The sequence below is a fragment of the Mesoplodon densirostris genome, chromosome 5 (genome assembly GCF_025265405.1).
Source record: "Mesoplodon densirostris isolate mMesDen1 chromosome 5, mMesDen1 primary haplotype, whole genome shotgun sequence".
In the NCBI taxonomy this organism is placed as follows: domain Eukaryota; kingdom Metazoa; phylum Chordata; class Mammalia; order Artiodactyla; family Ziphiidae; genus Mesoplodon; species Mesoplodon densirostris.
In genome coordinates this window covers 120,419,769-120,447,637 of record NC_082665.1, presented here as the reverse complement: position 1 = coordinate 120,447,637, position 27,869 = coordinate 120,419,769, and the positions used below count along the sequence as shown (strand labels likewise).

Genomic DNA, 27,869 nt, shown 5'->3' with positions numbered 1-27,869 from the left:
TATGACCTTGGGGTGTGGCCCTTCTCACCTGTCAGGCTGCACTTGCAATTCTGCAAACCTTGTTATTACTTGGGCCCTAGTTGTTCTGTGTCTGTGTGGACCTGTGTCCAATCTGTCCCTCTGGCATTGCTTCCACTGTCGGGCGTGGTAGTGAGATCAGGGCAGGAATGGCACAGCTGTGGAGTCAGAAAGCCTGGAGGTGGGAACAGGGAGAAAGTCTGGGCTGGGGTGAGAGAGACTGCTCCAGGAGCTGCCCATGAGGGTCTCCTGCTCTGAGCTCTGCCGTCAGCCATTGCTGCTTTACTGCGGCCCACACCTGAATTTCAGGCCATGGGTCGGTGTGGGGGGAGAGGAAAGAGGCCTTGGGGATGTGCCGGGCCATTTCATGTTTGGACGCCTGCCTGAGTGCCTTCCATAGTGACAGAGGCCAAAGCTGGCTTCTCATATCAACAATTTCATTTTTAACTAAAGTCATAATGTCCTGATTAAATCAAAATTAAAATTAAAATGCTATTGATATGCACACTGGGGGAGAGGGAAAGAGACTGAGAGTGAGGGTCCCAAGGACTGAAACTTTTACATGTCTGGACTTCCACAGCACACACCTCCTGCCTCTGAGTACCTCTGTAACTCTCTCTAAACATATTATAAAAGCAAATATACTGCTAATGTTCAACAGCTGATTTATATTCAGCACGGACTGATTCATCATTGGCAAATGTTCTGTGTTACTTTGAGGACCCATCCAAGAGTAATGCTCAGTGTAAGAAAAAAAGACAATAAATCTACCACCCTCACCACCATCTGTGAGGCATGAGCACTTTAAATAACCTGATCAGTTAGCAAAGACTGTTAAAAAAAAAAGATAAGCAGGTATAGTCACTTCTGAAGTGGCCATTTTCTTGTGTCCAGGGGACATTGAGTGATGGCGCCTTTTCTGGGAAGGGAGGGAGAGTGAGTGAACCTGTGTATTGCAGCTGAGGTCTCAGCTCAAGCTAATATTAAAGCTTGTGAAGAATAAACAAATGGTTTGCTCATTAGCTGGGCTTAGAGAGGTGTTACCCACATGTTTAAAGTGCTAATTGGGGCTTCCCTGGTGGCGCAGTGGTTGAGAGTCCGCCTGCCGATGCAGGGGACACGGGTTCGTGCCCCGATCCCGGAAGATCCCACATGCCGCGGAGCGGCTGGGCCCGCGAGCCATGGCCGCGGAGCCTGTGTGTCCGGAGCCTGTGCTCCGCAACGGGAGAGGCCACAGCAGTGAGAGGCCCGCGTACAGAAAAAAAAAAAAAAAAAAAAAAAAAAAAAAATAAATAAAGTGCTAATTATTAGTGATCTTTAGTGGAGCTAATTTAGCAGTGGTAAGTGTTACACATTTCTGCTCTTCAGAAGTAGCCCATTAGCCAGGCCTTTATATCTAATATTGACTTTAGGAAGTTAATATTGAAACAGGCCACAATTAAGAGTTCACGTGAAGCGTGAGAGAGAGAAAGATGGAGGTGGGGTAAAATAAAAAAGGCACAGAGAGGGACCAGGAGGGGAAGAGACACAGCTGCTATTAATCACCTTTTGTGTGGAAGGCACTGTGGATGAATAAGATTTGGTTCCTGGGCTGCTCATTAAGCACCAGCTGTGTGCCAGTCCCTGCCCTCAAGAGCTTAGAGTCTAGAGAGGGATCCAGATGCAGGAGTGGAGATGGCATGGCAGTGAGGTGCCTGCCACGTGATGCACAGAGAAGGGAAGCCAGGCCGGCCTGGGGTCGGGATGGAGTTAGGGAAAGCACCCTGGAGAAGCGACACAGCTCACTATGGAGCAGGGCCAAAAGTGCTCATTGTGAGGGGTGACTTTCAAATGCATGTCAGAGTTCAGAGAAGGTAGACGTTGTGTCCCCATTGTGTAAAGACGGCTCAACCTGGCCATCATCACAAGTCCCTGGCCACTGCCTCACACTGCATAAGGCCTCGTCAGTTTGTTTGGAAAAGCTTAGTTCTTAGCAGTTGCTGAAAGAGGAGACTTTGTGGGTTTTTTTCTTCTCCCCTTTTGCGCTGAAATCAGGTGAGCTGAGGTTCGTGAATGTCCTTCTCTCAGAAGTCCCATGGCCTGGTGCCGGGGTCGGGGAGAGCCTACCACACCATCGCTGCTCGGTGGCTGCTGCTCAAGGGGTGGGAGCGTGCTGCCAGCTGCTCTGACATTTGCAGGTGTCAGTGGGGTGATAGATCCCCAGCTGGGGAGAGGCAGTGGATCCCCATGCTGTGTGGTGCATCTGTTGCTGACACTAAGCTGCCCAGCCTCTTTCTCGGCCAGATTTATTCCTTCCGCTGAGCTCTGCACACACTTCCTGCCTCAGTGGCAGGTGTTTTAAGGAGAGCTCCAAGGAACATATTTATAGTCCCCGGAGGAGTTGCCTCAATAGCTCGTTAGCGTGTCTGTAAGGAGGAGACAAGACAATCACCTCCATCTGTGTGTGTGTGTGTGTGTGTGTCTTTCCAGCTCTTTGTCTCTCACTCTTACCCTTTCCCCTCTCATTCTTGCCACCTCTCTCTCCTCTTGGGTTAATATAGGAAAGGGGGAAGGAGAGAAGGGACAGTGAGGGGAATAAAGATCATTGCCACTTTGCACCAATAGATTCCCTCTCAGCCCAGCTGCACTGACAGCATCTTCTCCCAAGGGCTTTGCCCATCTAGACCCTACAGAGAAGGGGCCATGTCCTCAAGTCTCTTCCCTTTATGAATAGTTCCACATTGCATCTTCAGGGTCTTCCACAAACTCTCAGCCTGCTTTCTGGCCTGGCAGGCTCCCAGGAGGTACTTAGCAGACAAGCATTCCTCCTGCTTCTCTTAGAACCTAGGGAGAAGATATAAAGAGGCCAAGTTCCAGTGCCCCCTGCCCCCCAGTCCACCACCCACCTCAGCAGGGGCTGTGTGTCCCATTCTCCCCATCTCCTTCAAGATAGAACAGAATGTGACGTGGAGGTTGGAGTCAGCACCTGCTGGGTCCAGCTCTGTTCTGGAATCACAGCCTGCCTTTGGGACCAGCCAGATTCCACCAGTTCTGGCCCTTGCTGCGGCACAGTCCAGCTCTCTGAGCTTCTGCAGGCACTTGCGCACACATCTTTGCCAGGGCCTTCTCGGGAGCCCACCCTACTGAGATTGTTCAAGTTCAGAATGAGATCACGGAGCCCACCCACCACCCCCATGCCCTCCTCTCCGTGGCTGCATAACCCTGCTTTTCTGTTCAGTCTGTTCTCTGTTTCTAGCACACAGCTTGCTTGCCCCTTCCTCTCTGCCTTGGCACATACTGCTTCCCACCAGAGCACTGTTCCATGGCCCTTCCCTTATTCAAAACCTAGTTCAAAGGTCACCTCTTGGTGGAGCCACCCTGATGAACTGCCTCCAACTCACCACTCTTACTCTCTGTCTTCTTAGGACCTGTGCATGCTCAGTTTCAGTGCAGTGTTTCTTTATCCTCTTTTGCTTGACAGGCACTGTGCTCGGTGCTGGCGTAGAACACCGAGTAAGATGTGGTCCCCACCCTTGGGGTGTCAGGATCAGTTAATGGGGAACAGAATGAAAACGTAGAAATGCCTTTCAGGAATGACAGAGTACAAGATAACAGTCAGGGACAGCTCAACTTGATGGGGAGGTCAGGGAAACTGCCCAGAGGAAGTGATGGATTAGAGAAAGATTTAAGAGGTAGAATCAACAGAGCCAAGTGACTGAATCGATATTTGTAATATAGGAGCGGGGGTGGGGTGGAGTCTAGGATATGCCTCCCAGGTTTCTGTTTGGGTAACTCAGTGGTTGAGGGCACCAGTAATCAGGGTAGAGAGGATGCAGGACAGCCATGTTGGAGGCAGAATGGGAGGGTCTCTACCAGCATCTCACACTCTTAAGCTTTGTTTGTTTGTTTTCTTTTTAAGGGAACTTTATTATTTTTATTTATTTATTTTTGGCTGCGTTGGGTCTTCGTTGCTGCGTGGGCTTTCTCTAGTTGCGGCAACCGGGGGCTACTACTCTTCTTTGCGGTGCGTGGGCTTCTCATTGCGGTGGCTTCTTTTGCTGCAGAGCACGGGCTCTAGGCGCGCGGGCTTCAGTAGTTGTGGCTCGCTGGCTCTAGAGCACAGGCTCAGTAGTTGTGGCGCATGGGCTTAGTTGCTCCACGGCATGTGGGATCTTCCCGGACCAGGGCTCAAACCCGTGTCCCTGCATTGGCAGGCGGATTCTTAACCACGGTGCCACCAGGGAAGCCCCTAAGTTGTTTTTTTATAGAGTGTCTGGTGGCTTCCTGGTGTCAGGGGAAATGGGCATTAGGCATTTTATTAGGCAGGAAACTCTCAGAGGGCAAAAATTGGGTCTCCCCTCCAAAGGAGCAAATTGCTTGAGATAAGCACTGTGTTCTCCTTAGATGTGGAGCTCCCTAGGGTGGGGGCGCCTCTCCTTCCTCTGTTTCTCATCCAGTGTTGCCCAGTGTTCAAGGCTTTGCACCTATGGGTGGGAGTGCAGGTGTGATGAACAGGCATAAGCCGCCTGGCTGCTCTGTCCTCCAGGGCCATCTGAGAGATGGCATCTTGGCCTGTAAATATGATCAGTGACAGTGTTTATGGTACTGAGAGCAGTTAGAGAAGGTGGAGGGCTCTGAGGGTTGGGGTAGCGAGGAAGATTTGTTGTGAAATTAAAATATTTGATTCATGAGAGAGTGGTTTTAAGCTACCAGAATTCTGAGCAGTTTGGACAAGTGTTATTCATAAATATTCCTACTGCCAAAAAACAAGACATGGTCCAGTCTCAGTGCCCTGGAGCGGGATAGCCCTCCTGGATAGCCTTTTTATTCCAGAGCTGGATTTGAGTTCTGGGTCACAGAGTAATGGCTGAATCTCTGGAATCCTGGGCAGGAGGGAGGGGTCTTCCCATGGTGGGAGTGGGAGGGGTCATGAGCAGCAGCACTAGGTCAGATTTTAGAGGTTCTGCTTAGACTGGGCTAAAGGATGCTTTTGTCTATCTCTGCCTCTGAAGCGACTCTGGAATAGAAAGACATACTTTAGAGTATATCACTTCCCTAAACATAATGAATATTCATCACCTGGGTTTCTTGTTAAAATACAAGCTCTGATCTTGTAAGTCTGGGGTGGGGCCTGGGATTCTGCATTTCTAGCAAGGTGGTAGCTGATGCTTGTTACTTAAGTAGGAAGGATTTAGGACTCACCATTAGGAAGCCTTTCCTTTGGGCTCCCTGGCATTCTGTACCCTTAATGTCTTATCTCTAATAATACCTCATTGTCCTGTCTGCATACCTGTCTACCTCTGCCTGGAAGACCCCTGGAGAACAGCGTCCATTTCTTATTTGTCAAAGTATCACCACAGCCTAACATAAGGCCTAGCACATAATAGGTGTTCAATAGAGAATTGATAAAAGAATGACCCTGGGAATAGGAAACTGTCCAAATAATGCCAAAACCAAGGTTCTACCTAATGAGCTCTTGGAATTCTCAGCTATAAGCCAAATCTCTTTTGTACAGCAGATCAGTCAGTGTTTCAGTGCCACCGTGATCAAGGCTCCCATGCTGGACACCACAGGGATGGCGTGGAAAGAGGAGGCAGAGACCTGAGCATTGGGAAATTTGCTGTCTCAGTGGCAAAACAGGGTTAGGGCCCATTTGATGCCACATTAGCATACTTACACAATAACTTCTAACTAAGTGCAAATTAAGGGGGTGTGACTGAGAACCAAAAGGAAACAAAGAGCAATCCATGGGTACCCTGGCAGCTTGCACCTCCAAATGCTCAACACTTGGTTGTTTCTTCACTTGTTGAAATCATGATTGCATCCTAAAGGAGGTTAGCATAGACAAGGCACCCAGCTGCCCTGGGAGACTCACTGCCATCCCAGAGCCACAAAACCACAGACAGGGCCTGTGACACAAGGGCTGGTCCTGCTCTTGCCACGTGGGGCCACACAGAGGCTGGGAGCCAGCGTGAGGATGATCGGCATCTTCCAGCAACGGAGCAGTGACTAGGGAAGTGTGAAGAGGAAAAGGCAGCAGCAATGTGAGCATAACCCATTTGGAGTGAGGAGGAGGTAAGAGTGGGGCTTGGAGAAGACCCATGCTGGAGATCCTGGGGAGACGGCGGTGGTAATTTTTACTTCCCTAATAGACACAGAGCATTTCAACTTTGCTAATTAACAGAACAGCAGGCTTGTAAATCTGACAGCAGCAGGACATGACTGGGGTGGGATTAACACTGAACGGGGGAAGTGTGCCTTTGTCCTTAAGATAAAGCACAGCATTCATGTTGGGCCAGGCCCATGAGGGAGCCCTCTGGTTCTTTCTTTTCCTGCAGTAACCCCAAGGGCACAGGGACCTTTATTTCTTCTCAGACTTTCTTTAGAGGTAGCAAGGGGCCTAGGGTTTATAGTCTAATAGTGCTCTCAAATGTACCTTGTATCAGAGAGAGTAATTGCAGTTCATGTCTTCCTCCGTCAAGGTGTGTATGCCCCCGGAAGTTCTCCCATCATTAGTCTCGCATTTTGGTAACTTGGGCTGTCCACAAAATGGGGTGATGTGCCCTGAACATTCCAATCCCTAAACTGATTCCTGGGAAAGAATGGGCTGGGAGGCCAGGGAAGAGTTGTTATATCTTCCCAAATTGCAGGGAATTGGTTCCCAATACTTTCTTTCAAAGCATATTGATCTGATAACCTGAAGATCGTTTGTTTGTTTGTTTGTTTTTGCGGTACGCGGGCCTCTCACTGTTGCGGCCTCTCCCATTGCGGAGCACAGGCTCCGGACATGCAGGCTCAGCTGCCGTAGCTCACGGGCCTAGCCGCTCCCCGGCATGTGGGATCTTCCCAGACCGGGGCACGAACCCGTGTCCCCTGCATCGGCAGGCGGACTCTCAACCACTGCGCCACCAGGGAAGCCCCCTGAAGATGTTAAAGGCCAATAAATATGAAGAAAAGGTTTAAAAAGTCTCAGAATACTAGAGCTGAGTGGTACTCTGGAGGTCATCTACTCAGATCACCAGCACTTGGTGTGACAGATGAGACCACTGACCTTGTGCAAGTCACTTTAGGAAGGGTTAACATTTCGTTCATATATTTATTCTTTCATCAAATATTTATTGAATATTTACTATGAGTCTGCCCAGACATGTACCTGGGAGTGAAAACATGCTCTTTCATTGGTCCTGTTTGAGTTAGCTTTCAGTGAAGTTCCCCTTTCTTATAGATTCTGACAGCTGGTTTCACAAGGATGGTGGGGGAGTTGACACATAGAATCTTTAGCCAGTGCAAGTAGGTTTTCTATGCAAGGTCACCAACTTCTGAGCTGCTGGGCTAATTAGTTTAGCTCTACTTGGCTTTACATAATAATACATTATTGAAAAGTTATTTGTAATTCAATTTTTTGGCAAATGAGAAACTAATTCAAACCACTAAGGCAACTTTTATTTGAAGAAACCCTGGAGCAAATCCTTTCATAATGTGAAAAATCTTGTTGTTGGAAATGATTATCCCCTAGTTAAGGATTTTGTAAATCTGGACACTTTAGGTTTTCTTATGGTGGGCACACAACCTGGGAGATAGCTCAGCTGTGGTCTGAACGGGATGAGGGAAGACTCTGGCCTGAGAAGAGGAAGCCCCGCTGGGAATCTTAGACCAGCCCACCCCAAGATAGTGACGTTTACTCGGGCCAACAAGTGCAAGCTGCCTGGACAAGCTGCTCCCCTTCTCTCAGGTCTTGGAGTCTGGAGGGGAGAACAGAGAGGTGGGGCATGATGAGTAGGGTACTCAGGATGAAATTCCAAATTCCCTCCCTCTCTCTCTCCACAGGTGGGGGTGGGGAGAGGGCGGGATGGGGAACCTTTTGCTTCTTTTAGAGCAAATTTCAAACTCTTCCTTAATATCTGGGGACTGTGTGGAATTAGAGCCGTCTTGTATACTTTAACATGGTAGGGGAAGAGAGGAAGAACAGTGGAAAAAAACAGGCCAGGAGTTTAGGAGAAAAGAGGATTATGTGGATTCTTATTATACAGTAAAATCTCATTACTTTCGGTCTTGCTATTTTCGAACTTGTAAATAATCTAGATGAAGACAGGACTGAAGTTTAACTTTTCTTATTAAAATTTGTTTCTCTAGAAATTAATAGTATATGTAGTGACGTAAAGGAGAGTGTTTTAAAACTGATGTATAAAAAGACATAGTCCACATATGAAAATGAACTATTTTCATGCAGAAGCATCATTCTACTCAAGCAATTCATGTATTAAAGATGTTCCTTATCTAGTTGGTAAGGCCTGATAGGACTCTTCCTTGCTCAGGAAGCTGGAACTTCTTATTGCATCATGGTGAAAATTTACTTATGTATCTGTTTGTAATTTCTACAATAATTTATATGGATCCTAATTAGTTTCTCCTAGTGAGGTTTAATTGCTTTCCTGTGTTGGAAGAGAAAGTCAGAGCATAAAGATCTGTAGAAACTAAGAAAATACAAAACCCTGCTTATAGTTAGAACTTCCTTTTTTATGGTGTTATTTTTTTTCCTCTATTGCCCACGGTCTTCTCAAAGTGAGCCTTGCAGCTGGTTAATTCAGCATCAGCTACTCTGGGCCAGCTTGTAAAGAGAAGCAACTGATGAAAAAAAGCCTCACTGTCTTCATTTAATGAAAAATGAAAAAGAAGAAATAGGTGAAAGGGTCAGAGGCCCTTTGGAACTTTGCTTTGGGTTAGGGTATGACCTCTGACCCTGGAAACCGGCACTCTGGGGATACTTCTCTTCTTTTTGGTGGAGTGTGTAACTGTCTCATTTCCCTTCCCTAGGCCAGTGATCTTAGTCCCAGGTTGTTGCCAGAATTCCTAACAATTTTGCATCCTTGAACTAGTCAATTTTTAGGGATTGAGACACCCTGAGTGGGACCATCCTGTCCAGCACATTTCTCCCCTCTGTAAATTGTCAGCTTGGGACCCCAAGAAAGTAAGCCGAGTGGAGAAAGGCACTAGAAGGGGTGTCTGTGGTCTCTGGTTCTCTCTCACTGAGCTGACACAGGGCCGCCACTCTTCTGGGGTCCCTCTGAGCCATGTCCCTAGAGGCAGTACACAGCAGAGATTCCATCACAGCCTGCAGGGCTCTGAGTGTGGGCTGGCTTTCCCTGAGAGTCCTTGTGGGATACTCAGGGTGAATGATAGGGGTGCAGTGGACTGGCCTGGAGTTTTTGTGAGCATGTGTAAGCTGAGTCCTCCCTTCCCACGCATCGCACACGGGGCTGGGTTGTCCTTTGCCTCCAGAGGCTGCTGTTTCTCCAGGCACATTGTTATTTTCCATTCTGTGTGAGCCCCAGGCCTCTGCCCCCAACCCTCTAACAGGAGCTCAACTGGACTCCTGAAAGGACTTTCCAACTGAGAAGCAAGATTTAGGCAGAGAAAGAGTTGCTGAAGAAGGGAGGGTGTTTCCTTCCCATGGGATTGACATAGCTTACCAGCTGTCCATTGTGGACTGAGGACAGTGATACTGAAAGGGCAGGAGAAGAGGTGGGGAGGGGTTTTGCACTCAACTTTGCTTGTCACTTGGGGATTTTCACTTTTCCCATCTGTAAAATGAAGGCTAGCAGTTGCTGTGCCACATAGAGGAAAGACAAAAAGAATTATTTAGGGCATTGTGGTCCATCTTGATGTTAATTAATCTGTTCAGCAGACATTTACTGAGTGTCTACTGTGTATCAGCCACTGTGCTAGCCCTAGAAGTCAAAAATGGTTTCTAAAAAGCCCCCATTTTCAAGTTCACAGCAACAGGGCCGTAGTTGTTGCCTCCAGGGCTTGGAGCTTTGTGTGTGTTTTGGGGGGTAACTTGGACTGGTCTCTCCTTGAAAAGGACCTGGAGGGCCATACCCTCAGTCACCCCTATGGCCTGGCATCATGTGGAAGTGTCCTTTCTGTTGTGGAGCCTCTCCTGCTCTTGGGCTGGGTTGTGGGGCCTGAGCAAGGCATTACTTTCTGGCTCATGATGGGGCTGGGAAACTAAGGGTGGAACTGAGGGATTCAGCCATTTGGCCTCTTTCACCCTTATTCTTTCTGTTTTGTTCTCTGACAGGGTCTTTTCGGAATGATGGTTTGAAAGCTTCTGATGTCCTTCCCATCCTAAAGGAAAAAGTGGCCTTCGTGTCTGGTGAGTGTCTATGGAAGCTTCCTTTATAGTGGACCTAGAGAAGTTGTGTGTGTGTGTTTGTGTGCACGTGTGTGCACAGGCACTCACTCCTTTGTGTGCTAGTGAGAGAGAAGTGGTGGTGGAAGCGATGCTCAGAGCAGCTGCTTCCTCTCTCCAGAGGCAGGCAGAAAGGGAAGGGAGCCCTCTGGTCCTTGCTGGGTGTCCTGGAGGATGTTCACAACAGGTGAGTGCCCTCCCCAATTCTTGCACCCACACACATCCACCTCACCCTGCCCTGCCCTCTCAGGCTTGTCAGGGCCGCAGGAGCTGCTGAGGCCCCTCTGAGAGATGCTCCAGCTGGAGGGGTCTGTCCCCTTCACACATCCCCAGAGGTTTTATTTGGGTTCATCTCTGAGTGGGTGAACAGGAGATTTACATTTTTTCTTGCTCCTCCTTCTCTCTCCTTCCAGCAAAGGGAACTCAAGTGAGTATTTGTGTCTATTTATTTATTTTTCTGAATAATACTCATTTCTTACTTCTCTCTCCAACCCATCTTATGCACCTGGTCCCTTTAATGTCTAATTCAGGGGTTATCAAACTATAGCCTGTGTTTTGCTGCAGGCCAGCCACCTGTTTTTGTAAATAAAGTTTTACTGGAACATAGCCATGTGCATTCACTTAGTAATGTATTAATTAGCTTCCTATTGCTGCTGTAACAAGTTGCCACAAAGCTTGGTGGCTTACAGCAACAGAAATGTATTCTCTCACAGTTACAGAGGCCAGAAGTCCAAAATCAGTTTATTGGGCTGAAGTCAAAGTTTCAGCAGGCTGTACTCCTTCAGGAGGCTCTAGGGGACAATTTGTTTCTTGCCGCTTCCAGCTTCTGGGGGCTGCCAGCATCCCTTGGCTTGTGGCCACATTACTCCCATCTCTGCCTCCATGGTGGTACCGCCTTCTGCTCTTCTGTCTGTGTCAAATCTCCCAATGTCTCACAGTAAGGATACTTATGACTGCACTTAGGGCCCACTCAGATATTCCAGGATAATCTTCCCCATCTTAGGAGCCCTGTCTGCAAAAGCTCTTTTTCCAAATAAGGTGACATTTACAAGTTCTAGGGATTAGGACTTGATATGTTTGGGGGTCATTATTCAGCTTTTTACAAGTATTGTCAATGGCTGCTTTGTTACTGTAACAGCAGAGTTGAGTAGTAGCAGTTCTAGCAGAGACCAGATGTCCACAAGCCTAAAATGTTTACCATGTGGCCCTTTAAGAAAAAGTTTGGTGACCCCTAATGTAATTGAAGCCAAACTATAAGGTGCACCAACATCACTCTGGGTGCCAGTTCTAGGGCATTAATATAAGCCTCCTGGATTAGAATCTCTGGCAGGGGCTGGGGGGATGGCAGTGTGAGAACAGCAAAGGATCATATTTTAAGAAATACACCCAGGTGCTTAATACACCTTCGTGGATTGAGCCTTTGTTTCTGGATGATTCTGGTCATCTACAAGGAGTGGCGATTCAATCACAGTGAAAGAGCACAGTCCCACAGTGCAGGGGTTCACCCTTGCTGGTGGGTGATAGCCAAAATGGAGAGAAGGGAGAGAGAGGAAGGGGGTTTGAGGAAGGAGAAACCAAGTAGCAGGTGTCTCCCACCTGACCAGAGGGAAGAGGCGAGAGAGCAGAGTATGTGATGGGAGTATGTAAGCCTTTGAAATGTACAAAGTGCATTCCATATTATTATTATCATTAGTGATAATAATAATACAATGTTTTGCTATTGTTTTTGCTGTTAGAGAGAGTGGCTGGGAAGCTGCCTTTCCTTTCCCCATTTGGCATATCTTATTAGGTGGTGAGCCCCTGTCACTGAAGATGCTGAAGCTCAGGCTGATCCCTTCGCAGGATCATGTGGCAGCGACTTCAGTATGGGGAGATGTGGAAGACAGCCTCCAAAGCCTTTGTAGTCTTGGATCTGAGTGCTTGCTGAGCATGTGGGAGGACCTTGTGTACAAGTCCTGGGGCTGCTGGGCAGCACCAGGCCTCTGACTTCTGCTGTTGCCCATCATCTGGGTTCCCAGGACACGGCGCACAGCTCTATAGGGAGCCGGAGCAGATCTTTTCCTTTTATTCTTTAATGCCTTGAGCCTATTTAACCTATTTAACCCTGTGTCCTCCCTCTCCCTGGGTGTCCTGCTAATTCTCCCATTCTCTATGCCTGATTTTTCCTCTATCTGCAGTGCATTCCCCGCACCTTCTGCCAGTTTGAGCCTTTCCTCTCTGTCCCAAGTCAGTTCCCACTTTGCCTCCTCCAGGAAGCCTTCCTGGCTTTTTTTTTTAACATCTTTATTGGAGTATAATTGCTTTACAATGGTGTGTTAGTTTCTGCTTTATAACAAAGTGAATCAGCTATACATATACATATATTCCCATATCTCCTCCCTCTTGCATCTCCCTCCCACCCTCCCTATCCCACCCCTCTAGGTGGTCACAAAGCACCGAGCTGATCTCCCTGTGCTATGCGGCTGCTTCCCACTAGCTATCTATTTTACATTTGGTAGTATATATATATGTCAATGCCACTCTATCACTTCATCCCAGCTTACAGTTCCCCCTCCCCGTGTCCTCAAGTCCATTCTCTATGTCTGCATCTTTATTCCTGTCCTGCCCCTAGGTTCTTCAGAACATTTTTTTTTTAGATTCCATACATATGTGTTAGCATACAGTATTTTTTTTTTTCCTCTTTCTGACTTACTTCACTCTGTATGACAGATTTTAGGTCCATCCACCTCACTACAAATAACTCAATTTCAGCCTTCCTGGCTTTAATGCATACCCTCTGAGCACCATTCTGTTCCACATCAGTTCAGGGCATATGAGTGCAGACAGGGTACATTCTGACATGGGGACCCTTGCTTGACTGTTCGTGGTTTATTTTTTCCCATGTGAATTCTGTCAGAGCCCTGGGGCAGGGCCCAGCCAGCCCTAGAAAAGAGCTTCCCAAGTGTAGGGAGTTGTTCTAATGGACTACAGAGCAACAATGTGCCAGGAAGGCAGTTAGTTAGGCATGAGGCCAGTAGCTGCTTCCCAGAGTAGGACCAAAGGGGCCGGGGGTTGCAGCTCATGCCCATGTGTTGATGTGGGCCAGGCAGCCTGGGGTAAGTCTTTTTTTTTTTTTTTTAATTGAAGTATAGTTGATTTACAATGTCTTGTTAATTTCTGCTGCACAGCAAAGTGACTCAGTTATATATATATATATTCTTTTTCATATTCTTTTCCATTATGGTTTATCACAGGATATTGAATATAGTTCCCTGTGCTGTACAGTAGGACCTTGTTGTTTATCCATTCGATATATAATAGTTTACATCTGCTAATCCCAAGCTCCCAATCCATCCCTCCCTTACCCCCCCTCCCCCTTGGCAACCACAAGTCTGTTCTCTATGTGGGGTAAGTCTTATTCATCTGCACGTGGTGCCAGGAGCTTTGGGGCTTAGGGAACATTGTCCTTCTGTGCCTGGGAAGGACACTGAGGGTGCCAGGGGGATGACTGGCTGTATCTAAAAAAAAACTCCAAAACAAAAAACAAACCAAAAAAGGCCCTTGTATCCTAAGCTTTTAGAAGACAGAACACAAAAATAAAACAAAATAAAGAAGCCCAGAATTAAATACCGCAGTGTAGTGGTTACATGTCTTTCTGAGCAGAAGCGCTGCAGGAAGTGCTGAGCAGAGAAACGAAGTGCTGGTTGAGCGCCCTCCCCCGCTGGTGCTCAGCATGGCCAGAGGAAGGGGAAGTTGCGCTGCCATGGGAACGTGCATTTGGAATAATCCAGGGCAGCCCACCACCGCGTGGGTGTGTGCACGTGTGTGAGACGGGATCTGCGGCTGTGCTGAGGGAGGGGGGGCCTCTGTCGTTTCAGCTCTGCCCCATCCTGCTCCGTATTCTCAGCTGTGGGCTCTCCCTTTGCTCTCTCTCTGGCTTCCTTCGTGTGCTTCTGACTCCCACTTGCAACGCCCACTGTCCCTTTTATCCAGCCTTCTCCTGCAGGCCTATTTCACCCCTGCTCTCTATGTGTGCCCACACCCTCCTTTTGGCCCCCTCCTGATGTCCCTCTCTGCTGCCTTTTCTCCCATCAACATCAAGCCCATGTTCCCAGAGGAACTCTACACTGCTGTGGTGAAATTTTATACTCTGGACCCGTGTCTCAAAGCATGTTCCATAGAACAACAGTCGCATTAGATGATCCTCAAAAAAGAAAAAGGGGTCTACTCTCAAATAAGTTTGGGAAATGCTGCCTATTATAGTCCCCCTCTTGGAGATTTGCCATGTTCATTAAAGCACATGTCCTTCAAGCACATGAAAGCGTTTCCCAAGCTACAAATAACACATTCCCTTAAGAAAACATCATGTGTGTCCATTAGCATCTTGCAGAACTGTAGTTACATGGGCCAAACTTTTGGTATGATTTCCTAGATGTATTTTCTTGTCCTCCCCACAAAGTACCCTAACCTACTTACCCTAGTTGGAGCCTGCCTCCCCCTGAAAAACGTGAGTGCCATCCTCCCCCACGTCAGTCAGGTTCGCCTTAACCTCCCCTCTTTCAGCCTTGCCTCCTCCCCAGCCCCGTCCTGCCCGGCCTTTGTGGGAGGGGACCAGTGCAGGTTCTTGCCCATCTAACCACCCCTCCCTCTTTATTCTCTACAATCCCGTATTATAGCTCCCAGCACCAAAGCCTCGACTGAGGAGGCAGACAGCAGGTGTTGGTCGAGGTGGGGGGTGGCGCTGCTGAAGACCCTGCCACCATCTCTACTGCCTTTTCAAAACTTGGCTCTTTTGTCTCCCACCATCTGGGGTCCACTTCCACAATGCACACTGGCTTTAGCGAAGGGTTCTCATTCTTTATCTATGCTTATTGCCCTCTGGGAGTTCAGCATTCATGTCAATTATCAGTCAAATCCTACAGCTTCATGGCTTCTCAGTCTCCTTGGCACCAAAGTCTCCTACCTCCCTACCGTGGCCCCACACATCCGAGACCTTGAGCCTTGATATGTCTGTCTGTGGCCTTAGCCTCTCACCTTGCTCCATTGCTGGTGTTCCTCTATCAGTCGGGGGAATATGGATATCAGATAAAACATATGCTGTTCCCTCTCCTCTGGGAACTCATGAACCAGTAGGCCATTTCCTACCCTCACTGAGCCCTCCCCACTTAGCCCATGCATTAGTTCTGTTCTGTTTTCTCTCAAGTTAGAGCCTAGCATGGACACCGCGGCCAGACCTTTCAACAGAGCTCTCACTATGCCCTGGTACCCTGCCACCTACTCTTAAACCCACATAGTACCCAGTCCTGCTGTCCATTCTCTAGGGACACTCTCCAACGGTGGTCCATCCTCCTTTCTCCCAGCACCTCAAGCCCACCCTGACCCTCACCACTCTATGTCACCTAGAGAAACAGTGTCTCCCAGGCACCGCTGAGCTCTCCGTCTCCATAACTTATCTTTGTTTCCTCCTCCCTCTTTGAGTTCTATCAGTCTGCCAAAGAGAAGGAGGCAGAACCCCTCCCCTTGTACCTACTCTGAATCCTTGGTCCATCTGTTGTCCCCACTCTTTCCAGTGTGATGATTCTCTTCCTTTATGCCTGTTCCTCCTCTTCTTCCTACAGTCTTGCAAGTTCATCTCCTTTCTGAAAAATACCTGGCTTGATCATGCAGCCCTCTCTGGACTCCTTATCCATTCTTCCTGGAGGGAAGGAATTCCACTTCCCCAGGTCTTCTCCCCCCACCCTTCCCCTGCCATCTGGAACCTTCTGCAGCCAACATTATGAAACCCCTGTCTCCCAGGGCATAACTTGCTCCGCTCAGGAGGGACAGTGCCAGCAGCCCTCCAAGCCTCTTAGGTAGCCTTTGCCATCAGACCAGCCTCGGCTCCCCATGTTCCCTTAACTCTACTCTTAAACCATCCACAGAAGGTCAGTGAGAAGGACAGCTGCAGGTAAAACCACCCAAGAGGTACAGATGAACCTATTTGCAGGGCAGGAATACAGACGCAGACGTAGAGAACGGATGTGTGGACACAGTGGGGGAAGGGGAAGGGGGGATGAACTGGGAGATTAGGATTGACATGTATACACTACCATGTATAAAATAGCTAGCTAGTGGGAACCTGCTCTATAGTACAGGGAGCTCAGCTCGTTCTCTGTGATGACCTAGATGTGGGGGAAGGTGGGGAGGGAGGTCCGAGAGGGCGGGGATGTGTGTATACACATAGCTGATTCACAACATTGTAAAGCAATTATACTCCAAGTTTAAAAAAGACAAAAAACACCCAAGAGTGAAAATCCTTCAGGTGAGGTCAAGGCTGGAGGGGAAGGTGGAGAGTGAGGGAGAACCTCCCAGCTTTGAGGGAACTTTCCACTTGATCCCTTCACTTCCTTTCTCTCCTGTGGAAGGCAGTTGGGAGATGGGGATCACTTACAAGGTAGATGAGATGAGGTTGGTTATCCATACATGGAACCAGAGCCTGTGGTTTGGAAGGTTTGGAGCTGGGGACCAGGGTCAAACTCTCTGGTATATCTACACAAATCTGCCCTGGTGGGGGGCTGCAGAGAAGGGATGGTGGTGCTGACATATGTTTTTCTTCAGGGTCAGATCTCTCAGTGGCCCTGCTCTTGTTTGACCCTTTTCTCCTTGCAGCCTCCTTATTTCCTCCTCAGGAGTATCCTGGAATGGACTGGATTTTGTTTGTCAAGACCCCCCTGTGTCTTGTGGTTTCTGGACCCCACAATAAGAGGGAAACATTATTCATGAACTCATACTGGGTGGGTCCCTGGGAGGCTCTGCTTTTCCTTGGAAAAGATCCTTCTTCAGGGGGCTGAGCTTTAAGCCTCTTTTCCAGTATTGGTGGTGGCCATGCCAGCCCTTACTCCCTCTTGCTCTAGATCCCTTTGTGGCCCCTGTTCTGGGGGATGTTGGGTGGCAGCCTGAGGTGCGTGCGGGCTGGGGCGTCTGTGATCATGACCCCGAGTTTTCTTTGTGACATAGGCAGTGCCTGGAAGGACATAGTTACTACACCTTAGCTTCGTCCTCACCTAACCTTCCTGAGAAACTTGGTCCTGCTTCCCAATCGTAGTATCCATTAACAAAGAAAATTTTAAATCGTAGAATAAATAGTGAGTAGAAAGTTTGGAGAATAGAGGAAGGAAAAAGCAACCATGTAAAATCCCAGCCTTCTGATAGCAAACAATGATCATCATCTCAATTACTCCCTCCAGCTTTTTTTAAAACCTGATATTTAGAAAACATTGGTAATCCTAGTGTGTACCTATGCATTTTCAGCGATTAAGACCTTGAGCATCCTATTCCCAATAAAGATTCATGTGCTTCTCCAGCAGGAGTGACAGGTGGCACCTCAGGCAGGCAGGCAGGGGTGGATCCTTGGTTGTGTAGAACACACTTAGGTCTTCTCTATGAATCTAAAAACCTCCCAGCAATGATGTCCCTGCTGGATGCTTTAAGGGCTTCTCACCGTGGTATTCAGTTCATCTTGAGCACTCCCTGCTCATAGATGTCTGCAAAGAGAAGTGAACTGGAAGTTGAATTTCCAAAGACCATAGCACTTTTTTTTTTTTTTTTTTTTTTTGCGGTACGCGGGCCTCTCACTGCTGTGGCCTCTCCCGTTGCAGAGCACAGGCTCCGGACACGCAGGCTCAGCGGCCATGGTTCACGGGCCCAGCCGCTCCGCGGCACGTGGGAACTTCCCGGACCGGGGCACGAACCCGTGTCCCCTGCATCGGCAGGCGGACTCTCAACCACTGCGCCACCAGGGAAGCCCCCATAGCACTTTTTTTTTTTTTTTTTTGCTGTACGTGGGCCTCTCACTGCTGTGGCCTCTCCCGTTGCGGAGCACAGGCTCCGGACACACAGGCTCCGCGGCCATGGCTCGCGGGCCCAGCCGCTCCGCGGCATGTGGGATCTTCCGGGATCGGGGCACGAACCCGTGTCCCCTGCATCGGCAGGCGGACTCTCAACCACTGCGCCACCAGGGAAGCCCCCCCATAGCACTTTTAATGGCTTGTTTTCTCAGTACGAGCAGTTATCACTTCCTTCATTATGGTCTCACATTCGTGAAGAGAACTTGTCAAAGTGCTTCCTCATGTGCCATCTTATCAGGTCTTGCAGCAACCCTGTAATATAGTCATCATTATTTTCACCTGCATTTTGCAGATGAGACACCAGAAAAGTCAAAAGACTTGCCCAGGGTCACGCATGTTCCCCACACCCAAACCCCATGCCCTTGCCCTAAGCAGTGACTGGATTTCTCTGGGCACCATCTTTCTGCCTGTTTCCAGAGCAGTTTCTAGCTGGTTTTCTTAAACTCCCTTCTCTTCCTCCCTGCAGGGGGCCGTGATAAGCGAGGTGGACCAATCCTGACCTTCCCTGCCCGCAGCAATCATGACAGAATAAGACAGGAAGACCTGAGGAAACTCGTGACCTATCTGGCCAGCGTGCCAAGGTAAGATGAATGTCCTGCAGGAGAGGGAGGGGGAAGCTGGACTGATGCAAGTGAGTTGGAATGTGCCTCCATCCCTGCCAGGGGCCTGGCTGTTTCTGCCCTTGGAATGGATTCTAATTATTTCTGGAACATCATCACCCATTGTTCGCCTCATTCCCATCATTCCCATTGTTACTGCTGGGATTCATATGGATGGAGTGGGAGCTGGATGTGGGAACCATGGGCAGAGGTGAAGGTCCTAGGCTAAGAGGACCGGGACAGGCCCTGGAAGAGGTGACAGTGTGGCCTCAGGAGCAGGGATGGGAAACTGTTCTTTACCTTGGGGAAATGGGAATTCTGGCTGATTCCACTCTGGCTGTGTAATGGATTTTTTTCTAAAACCTCTGGCTTATGAATATGTTTGTGGCTTTTAGAGTTTGGGGCAAATAACTCCACTTATATCATTCAAGAGGCAGCCTTAAACTCAATCTAAGTCATGCATTTTCAATGGGGGTAATATTGCCTCCAAGGGGGATGAGAATTCGTTCTTGGGGATGGCAAAAAAAAAAAAAAAAAAAAAAACACCTTACTCTTTTATGTATTAAGCCCAGCTATACACATAGTACATAAACAGATATATACAGTATATTCATGGTATTAAAATCTCATTGGGTGGGTGATTAAGGAAAAAAGTATAAAATGTCTCTTTTGGGACAGGGGATGATTTTTTAAAAAGGTTGAGAAACACTGATTTCTGAGTGTTTCTAGGTGGTGCTGGCCTCAGAGGGTGGTGAGGGAGACATGCCAGGGACATGATGTATATCTTTTAAGAAGGAGTAGGAGAGGCCTTTGCATAGTCAGAGAATCATAGAATGTGAGAGCCGGAAGAGCCCTGAGAAGTAATCCAGGCAAATGCGTGTCATGTTCTGCTTAGGAAACAGGGTCCATATGGGATTAGAGTTGCTTACGGGGGTGGGGCAGTGGCAGAGCTTGGTCAGAACCCTCCTGATTCCCGCCCCAGTGCTCTCCTCATCCTTGCTCGTGGCCAGCGAGAACTCTGTTCTCTGACTCTTAGTGGGGTTGGAGCCTGTCAAGTGTTCGTTGTGGTAAATAAGAAGTGATGCCTGGGGCCTTTAGAACCTTCATCTTGTCTCTGTGCGTTTTATAGGGGAATTAGTCAATCACAGAGAGGACGTCTGCCTTTGCGGGGAGACCTTGGCTAATTGTTGAACGTGCTGATTAAGTTCTTGAAGCAGGTGTCAAGCGAGGCCAGCACTTCATTTGAAAGAGCTGTGGCTGTGGGGGGGGGGCACATGTACAGAGGTTGGTGGATGGTGACGGGCAGGTGGTAAAGGGGATTTAGGAGCCGTCATCGAATGCTTGGAAGGATGTGGAACAGAATGGGGAGCCCTGAAGAGCTCTGAGCAGAAGGCTGTGAACAAATAGATGTCAGATGGTGTCGTTCTTTTCTTTATGGTATCCACAGGGAACCTGAAAAAAGATGAAAGGTCTTAAGCTCCAATGAAAGGGACTTAGGTTATATCCAAAGGAGAGCTTCTAAATTTTGAGTGCATGAGACTTGGATGAAGAATAGAATAAAAGAGTTTTTCTCCAGAGGTCTTTATACAGAAGAAATATTCCCATCTGTCTTGGAGGCAAGGGGATGGATTAAATAACCCATGATTGATGGGGTAATTTAGCAATTTAGCCATCTAGGGGCTAAGCATTTTTACAAGCATCTTTCCTGAGTATACTACTAAGAGGAATAAAACTAGGCATTTTCAGAAGCGATATATAGGAAAAGTTTTCTTGGGGACCCATGACAGACTCTTAGTTCTTTTAGAGACAGAAGAAATTTGGGATCCTGAAGGCTATGTTTTTCTTTCTGGTAGGTTTATCACATCCCTGCAGCTAAGGCACACTCATCTTTTCTTTAGAATAGAAGGTGAAAGAATTGGAAGACCATTTTCTTAATTCTGGCTTGTTAAGCAAAGATGGGACAAAACAGATTGGAAGCAATTAAAAAGGAAAAGGTTTCTGCTGGGTGAAGGGGAACAAACTCCAATAGGGGCTGGGAGGAAGGTCATGAAAAAGGAGAAACAATATGTTATCATTGGAGGAACATACTAGATGCAGGCTCTCTGCTTCCCAGTGGGTGGTCACAAGCATTGCATCCCAGGCTCCTGAGAACAGAACAGGTTTTTCACAGGTTCTGGCAGGTGGGAGGCAAGAATCCTGCTGCTACTTTCAGTGGGAAGAATTGTTCAGGGATGCCTGCTGCCTCCCTCCCAAGGGACCCATGTTCACCAGGAGTGTGTGTACCTGGCAGGCTAAAGAGTTTACCAACTAGTCCTGCCCACCCATCACTTTCTAATTCCGTTGGCCACAAGTTCATAGGTGAAGACTGTTTGAAACAAAACCTGGAACAGAGCTGTTCCAAAGACAGTGAGGTCTGGGGTGGAAAACTGAAGGACTTAGCGCATCAGATAGTGTTTGCCACTCTTCTGCTTAGCCATGGCTTTGGGAAAGAAAGGATACTGTGAAAATGATTAACTAGACTAGGAAGGTGACACTGATGAGAAGACATGGCCTATTGTGGGTCATGGGCAAGGAAGCTAGAAAGATAGGCTCCTGTGGAGTGGAGTGTGCTCTTCAGACTGGTGTAATCGTCTGTGGGTGACATTTGACATTCATTTATTCAAGCATTTATTTATTATTTATTTATTTAGCAAATATTTAGAGCCTCTATAAGCCAGGCCGATTTAGGATTCATGGTGAGCAGGAGCAGACATTTTGAGAAAGTTAGGGAAAACCTGGGTATTTCCCTACCCAGTGCCAAACCAGTGACCATAAAGGACAGCACAGTATATAATTGTGCTGGTAGCCTAGGGGATGAAGCAGCCCGCAGAAGACAAGCAAATAGGATCAGTAAGTGATGAAGGAGGATCCCAGAATCTAAGGAACCAATCAGCTTGATGGCCATTTTGGGCACCATTCTAGAATAGGTGATTAAACAGATGGTTGTGATAATTTAGGAATTATCACAGTGTACCCTTTATGAATATGAAGGGTATGTTCTTCTTTCTGGTAGGTTTATCACATCCATGTAGCTAATACACACCCATCTTTCCTTTAGAATAGAAGGTGAGAGATTAGAAGAACACTTTTATTAATTCTGACTTGTTAAGCAAAAATGGGACAAAACAGATTGGAAGCAATTAAAAAGGCAAAGGTTTCTGCTGAGTGAAGGGGAGCAAAACCCAAGAGGGGCTGGGAGGAAGGATGGTTGTGTGAAATGAATGGGAAGAAATAGTCCCACTATCCTGTGTGAAGGCCAGGCCATGTCTGGACTACTGCATTCAGTTCTGCAGCATTGAACTCTGCCAACCCCCTTTTAGGAGCTACGCGGACCAGTTAGAGCAGGGGTCCGCAACCACTACTGGTCCGTGGCCTGTTAGGAACCGGGCCACACAGCAGGAGGGGAGCGGCCGGTGAGCGAGCGAAGCTCCATCTGTATTTACAGCCACTCCCCATTGCTCGCAGTACCGCCTGAGTGCCACCTCCTGTTAGCATTATGGTGAGTTGTATAATTGTTTCATTATATATTACAGTGTAATAATAATAGAAATAAAGTGCACAATAAATGTAATGTGCTTGAATCATCCCGAAATCATCCCCCACCCCCTTCCATGGATAAATTGTCTTGCATGAAACCGATCCCTGGTGCCAGAATGGTTGGGGACCGCTGAGTTAGAGTGCTGTCTGTCAGTAGAGCAGCACACCGAGGGATCCACAAACTGTGTCTCTTCAGTTGAAGGACTGAAGGATGTTTTCTTGCAGGAGTGAAAATGGAAGAAAAGTGATTCCTGACTTCAGGTATCAGGAGAGCTGCCCCAAAGAGGAGGGAACGGGCATGGTCTCTGTCGAATCAAAGGGTAGAAGTTAGAGAGATCAGGACTCTGAAGTGGAGAAAGAATCTGCCCGGGAGCTGTCCAGCAGTAACACTGCTACCTCTGGAGAAAGAGAGCTTCCTGTTGCCGGCTACTAGATGACCTTCTGTTAGCGATGCTGTAGGAAGGATTCCTCCAGTGGATGGGAGGCTGGATTAGATCATTTCTAAGAAGCTTTCCTGCCCTGAATTCTTTGTTTCTATGATATTGGGGAAAAATACATCATAAAATCTAGAACCTCAAAGCAGTATTACCACCCCACCAACATACACTCTCTTTCTCAGGTTCCCTAAATAATTTAAGGCCTGGAATTTCACTTCAGATCTTGTCTACATCTTAAATCCTAAGAGAACTGCTTTTCTGTCCCCTTGTACTCTGGGTGGGAGTTTTGAGGTGTCACCCGGGGCTAAGCATCATCCTGGAGTGATGTGTTTGTGACAGTACCAGTTACGCTTCTGGGATCCATCTCAGCCTGAGATGAGTCCTTTCCAGCTTCCCTTTCTTGCTCCTGCTGAGTATGAGCATCTATCTCCTTGGGCTTCTCCAAGCTTTCTGTTATCTTATTCTGAGGAATCATGGAACATTAGGGTAGGAAGAGAGGCCTTAAGAGTCTTCTAATGCAACTTTCTGACAACTCCATTCACTCAATTTAACAAGTATTTATTGAGTGCCTAATACGAACCAGGGCATGGATAGGTATCTTGGTGAACTCCCATGTTATCTTTTCTGTCATCCATCCTACACTTATCTAGCTTTTTTGTCCTTCTCCTCTACTATCTGCTTGCAGTCACTTGTACCTGAAAGGAGTGGAAAGGAAATACTCAGAAACAATCAGGTGATGAATGTCCCTAGAAATTGAGAGACAGATAGAAAATCTAGGCTGAGAGTAAACAATTACCCCAGCATAGCTCACAGTATGGATAATCTACCCACTGTGATAATTGGGAGTTGACCATATGCTTGGAATAGAAACTTCTAAGTATCTAGTAAAGAAATCCCAGGTGTTTTTATTGCATTGAATTCCTTCTCTCCTTCATCATTGTTATCCTGCTTTGTCATGAACATCTTTCTGCTGCTCCCAAGGGTACCGATCGTTAGCCCCTTGATGTATCAGCCACTTAATTCTGTTCTTAGCAGTGCTGCTGAGATGCTGAGTGTTCCAGCAAGGAATGCAGGTGTCATACTGGTGGGGAAAGATGACAAGAAATTAAGATGGGATATTCTGCAATGCCAATCAAACCAAGGTGCCAATATTCACAGCTTATTATTTGATAACATTTTCTCTTGTTCTGCTGATTTCAGCAAGAGATAAATTGGGCTTATAGCCAGCACTATCTATGTGCAGCATCACCAGAAAATAGAAGTAAGCAGAGAGCCAGGAAGACAGTTAAAAGATGAGCAGGTATAAACTGCAAGGATTTCCTCCCATTATATTCAGCACGAGAGAATCCAAGCTATGGAAACTGTCATCAGTGAATCCGTCTGTTGTAAGGGCCTGTTGAGTTGTGTCATTGGCATCCTGCCCTTTGCTCTGAGATCATCAATTAAAGGAGGATGCAGGGAGTAGTGATGGAAGGTTCAGAAAATAGAGCCAATGAGGACATTTGCCTAAACTTTATCCCTTTCCAGATCCCTTTTTAAATGTCTTTTGTTGCTTATATATAAAGAGTTTATAATTTCTATTACACTTCCCACATTCTACACAAATTTCTTAGCAATATCAGTAAAGTGTTCCTGTTGTAAGGTGTACATAATCCAAGCCCTGAAGAGCAAATAGTATTCTACTCTGCTGCTAAGGAACATAACATCACAATAGTAACAACCATTGTCAGCGATCACCTTCCTTGGAGCCATACAGACCCTCACAGCAAAGCGAAGAGAGGCATCTTCGGATAGATGGAAGGCACTGGGGTTCAGATCCCAGCTCTGAGTCAGGGAACATATGACCACTCCACCCGGGTTATCTGAGAAGAGTTTAACAAAAGCACACTTGACAATGGTGCGGGTAGGCAACAGGGAAAGCAGCAAGGTTTGGATTTCCAAGTTATCCCAGAGCTGGCAGTAGCAGGGAGAGAAGACATTACGACTTCTAGGCCTGAAGGGGCAAGGTGAGGAGAGGTGCATAGAACCTGGAGAGGTAGCTGTATGAGAGGGCTGCTTGACAAGAGCTGTGACCTTCAGTAGAGAGTTGCCACCAACTCACGGTGATTCCACGATGTGGGGCAAGGGAAGTTGATACTCTTGCTTCCCCCCTCCCATTCTCTGACCTCCTGTCATTGTTTGTCATTGATTGAATGCAACCAAAGCCAGGTGACAGGGGGCTCATTGAGGCAGTTCATGTGGGTCAGCCTCCCAGGGCATCGGGTAGAGGGGAGAAGATGGAGAATGGATTCAGAGGGGCAAAAAGAAGATGTTTGACATAGGGTGAGACCCTGAGCATATGACTCAACTTTTCTGAGTCCAGTATTCTAATTTTTAATTTGGGAAAAGAACGACCATCTCACAAGGGTGTTGTGAGGAAACTATGTAGCAATCTCTCATGCCTAGCACCCAGGCAGGTACTAGTGGCAGCAGGTGTGGCCACTGGAGAGGGGTGACTGGCCCCAGATGCCCCCGACCAAGCTGTGTCTCACCAGGGGTGGCTCACACCCCCTTTGCTTCCTTCCCACCTGGCCTAGTCCCTGCAGTAGGTTGGGCCTCCCGCTTGGGGGCACAGGAAGGCAGGCAGGAGGGGTTTAAGCCCCCTCCCCCCTCTAAGCAGGCTCCAGCCTATCTTGCCCTCACCCTGGAATCTAGTGCAATGATGAAAATGCAGAGTCACTTTTATCCAGGTGAGACCCAGGAGGCCTGGGCTCCCGGTGGCAGCCACTTAACGTGGGCTAGAGCCACTCCCTGTCCCTGTCTGCTTCCACTCTAGGCCTCGGTTTCCCCTTCCTTCCCTCACTCGGGGCACTAATAACAAGGAGCTATACCCTTGCCCACTCCCACCCTTCTGATCCTCCCCAACCCCCAAGGTTCTGCTTCCATCTTTCCTCTGTTCACAGACTACCTCTGGACAGTTGTGTTGCTTTTTGTCCAATGTTTCATTCATTCCTTTTTCTTTTTTTTTCCAGAAAAGGATATTTTTTAATTCAAGTAACTGCAAATAGGAAACCAGAGTGGGGGGGCCCAGGCTGGGACAAATAATGGCTACCTCCTCCCTGCTAGAACAGGGGGAGAAGGTGGCCCCTACACCCAACGGTCACCACCGGCCCCCCTCCTTACTCTGCTGCAGCATCCTAGGGGCAGGGCCCCACCTTCCCTGGGACTGGGGTAGTCGGTAACCCAGCCTGCTTTGCCCCAGGCCCCTTCCCCTAAGAGCATCTTGGAAGAGGGGAATGTGGGCAGAACAGGAGGCAATGAGGATGAACCTTTGGCGCTGGTAGCAGCAGCCATGACGGATGTCTAAGGTGCCTATAGCACCCGCACAGTCAGTACTTTACAGTCTGTCTCCTAAAGGAACCTAATAATAATACTAAGTATAAGGATAAGTACATATATGGCAATATTTGCTACATATGAAGGAAGAGTCTGTCTCCTAAAGGAACCTAATAATAATAATAACTAAGTATAAGTACATATATGGCAATATTTGCTACATATGAAGGAAGAGATGTAATGTGTGTGTCAGTTATAAAGCATAATAATAAATCGAACACCTGAGAGCCCACCCCCAAACTCAGAAGCAGGACATCACCTCTGCTCTTGAAGCTACCTGTGGTTCTTCCCCACTCTAATCTCACCTTGGGACATTTGCTAAGGAGAGGTGGACTTGATTGTTTTTGTGTTTGTTTTTTTTTTTGTGGTACGCGGGCCTCTCACTGCCGTGGCCTCTCCCGCTGTGGAGCACAGGCTCCGGACGCGCAAGCTCAGCGGGCATGGCTCACGGGCCCAGCCACTCCGCGGCATGTGGGATCCTCCTGGACCGGGGCACAAACCTGTGTCCCCTGCATCGGCAGGCGGATTCCCAACCACTGCACCACCAGGGAAGCCCGTAATTTTGAGCTTTATAAAAATGGTATTATACCATGTATAGTTTTCTGTGACTACTGTGCTATGCAACAACATGGATAAATCTTCAAACATAATTTTGAGTTGAAAAAAAGCACTTAATGCTTCCAACCTCTGGAACTGATCTATAAAGTAATACATAAATGCTAGCCATTATTATTATCTTCAAACCTACATTATTGTACTGTTGTGAGTATTCTGTATACATTAACTTAGTTTTCACAGCATTTTGAGATGGGTATTATTTATTCCCATTTTGCATATGAGGAAACTGAGTCTCAAAGAGGTTAGATAACTTGCCGATGGACACACAGCCAGTGTAATTTGGAGCACCAGAGCCTGCGCTTTTATCCACTGAATAGATGAAGAGGCCAGAGTGAAGGAGGCAGTGGTTGATGGAGTGCAGCAGACAGGTTTGGAGAGAGAAGGAAGGCAGACCCTGAAGGATAGGATTGGATTGGAGCAGGACAGTAGAAGAGGGTAGTAAGGAGATGAGGGGCAGATGATGTAATTTTGGTGGGCAGTGGCATCCTGTCCATCAAACCTGCTTCCTCCAAGGTTCTCTTTGGATTTTAAGTGTGAAGCTTGCTGCAGGTGGTAAATGCAGGTGGCAATTGCCTGAAACCTGGGTTTCTGCTGGCCAAGACAGCAGTGGTGACTGTGGATGTGCAGGATAATGGAGGTGGTGGGGGATGCCTCAGACTTCCTCCCCCAGGTCTTTGTGTTCAGTTTTAGACACACAAATGCTACTCATTTATGCTCATCTGTGGATGATAGTCAACTATTTTTCAGTAATTAATTACACTAAGGGATGTAGTGGGGGGAAAAAAAGCACTTAAGACCATGGAAACTATTTAAAGAGATAAGTAAAAAGGCCGTCCGTAGTAGGGATGCTGAACATAAAGCCTGGAATGGTGGGGGTGGCCTCTTTTGTATTCTAGGGGGTTCATCCTGTTCTCTTTCCTCCGGTCTTAGATGTTTCTTTCACTCAGCCACCTGCCTAGTTCGATCTTGCCTTGCTCTGGCATCAGAAGCACAATTCTGGCATTACTCAGCAGTCAGCTGATAGGCATTTTGAAGTTAGTTCACTTCCTTGACCATGCCACTGCTGGACTTGGCAGGTCTGTGTCTATGCTGGTGCAGTTCTGAGGCAGAGGGCCAGCCAGAGGGACTCATGGAAACCTTGTGAAAAGCAAGTGTGTGTGTGTGTGTGTGTGTGTGTGTGTGTGTGTGTAGAGTGGGGAGAGCCAGCTGT

General features: G+C 47.7%; 1 protein-coding gene across 5 annotated transcripts in view; it reads left to right on the top strand.

Annotated features, from left to right (window-relative positions):
• The window catches only part of LOC132490793 (kalirin), a 467,387-nt gene that overhangs the window by 178,018 nt on the left and 261,500 nt on the right, over positions 1 to 27,869 (top strand). For all 5 annotated transcript variants that reach the window (XM_060099427.1, XM_060099424.1, XM_060099423.1 and 2 more), the window contains exons 2-3: positions 10,079 to 10,153; positions 18,521 to 18,635. In XM_060099427.1, the coding sequence (XP_059955410.1) occupies positions 10,079 to 10,153; positions 18,521 to 18,635 (190 nt within the window). The remainder of the gene's footprint in view (positions 1 to 10,078; positions 10,154 to 18,520; positions 18,636 to 27,869) is intronic.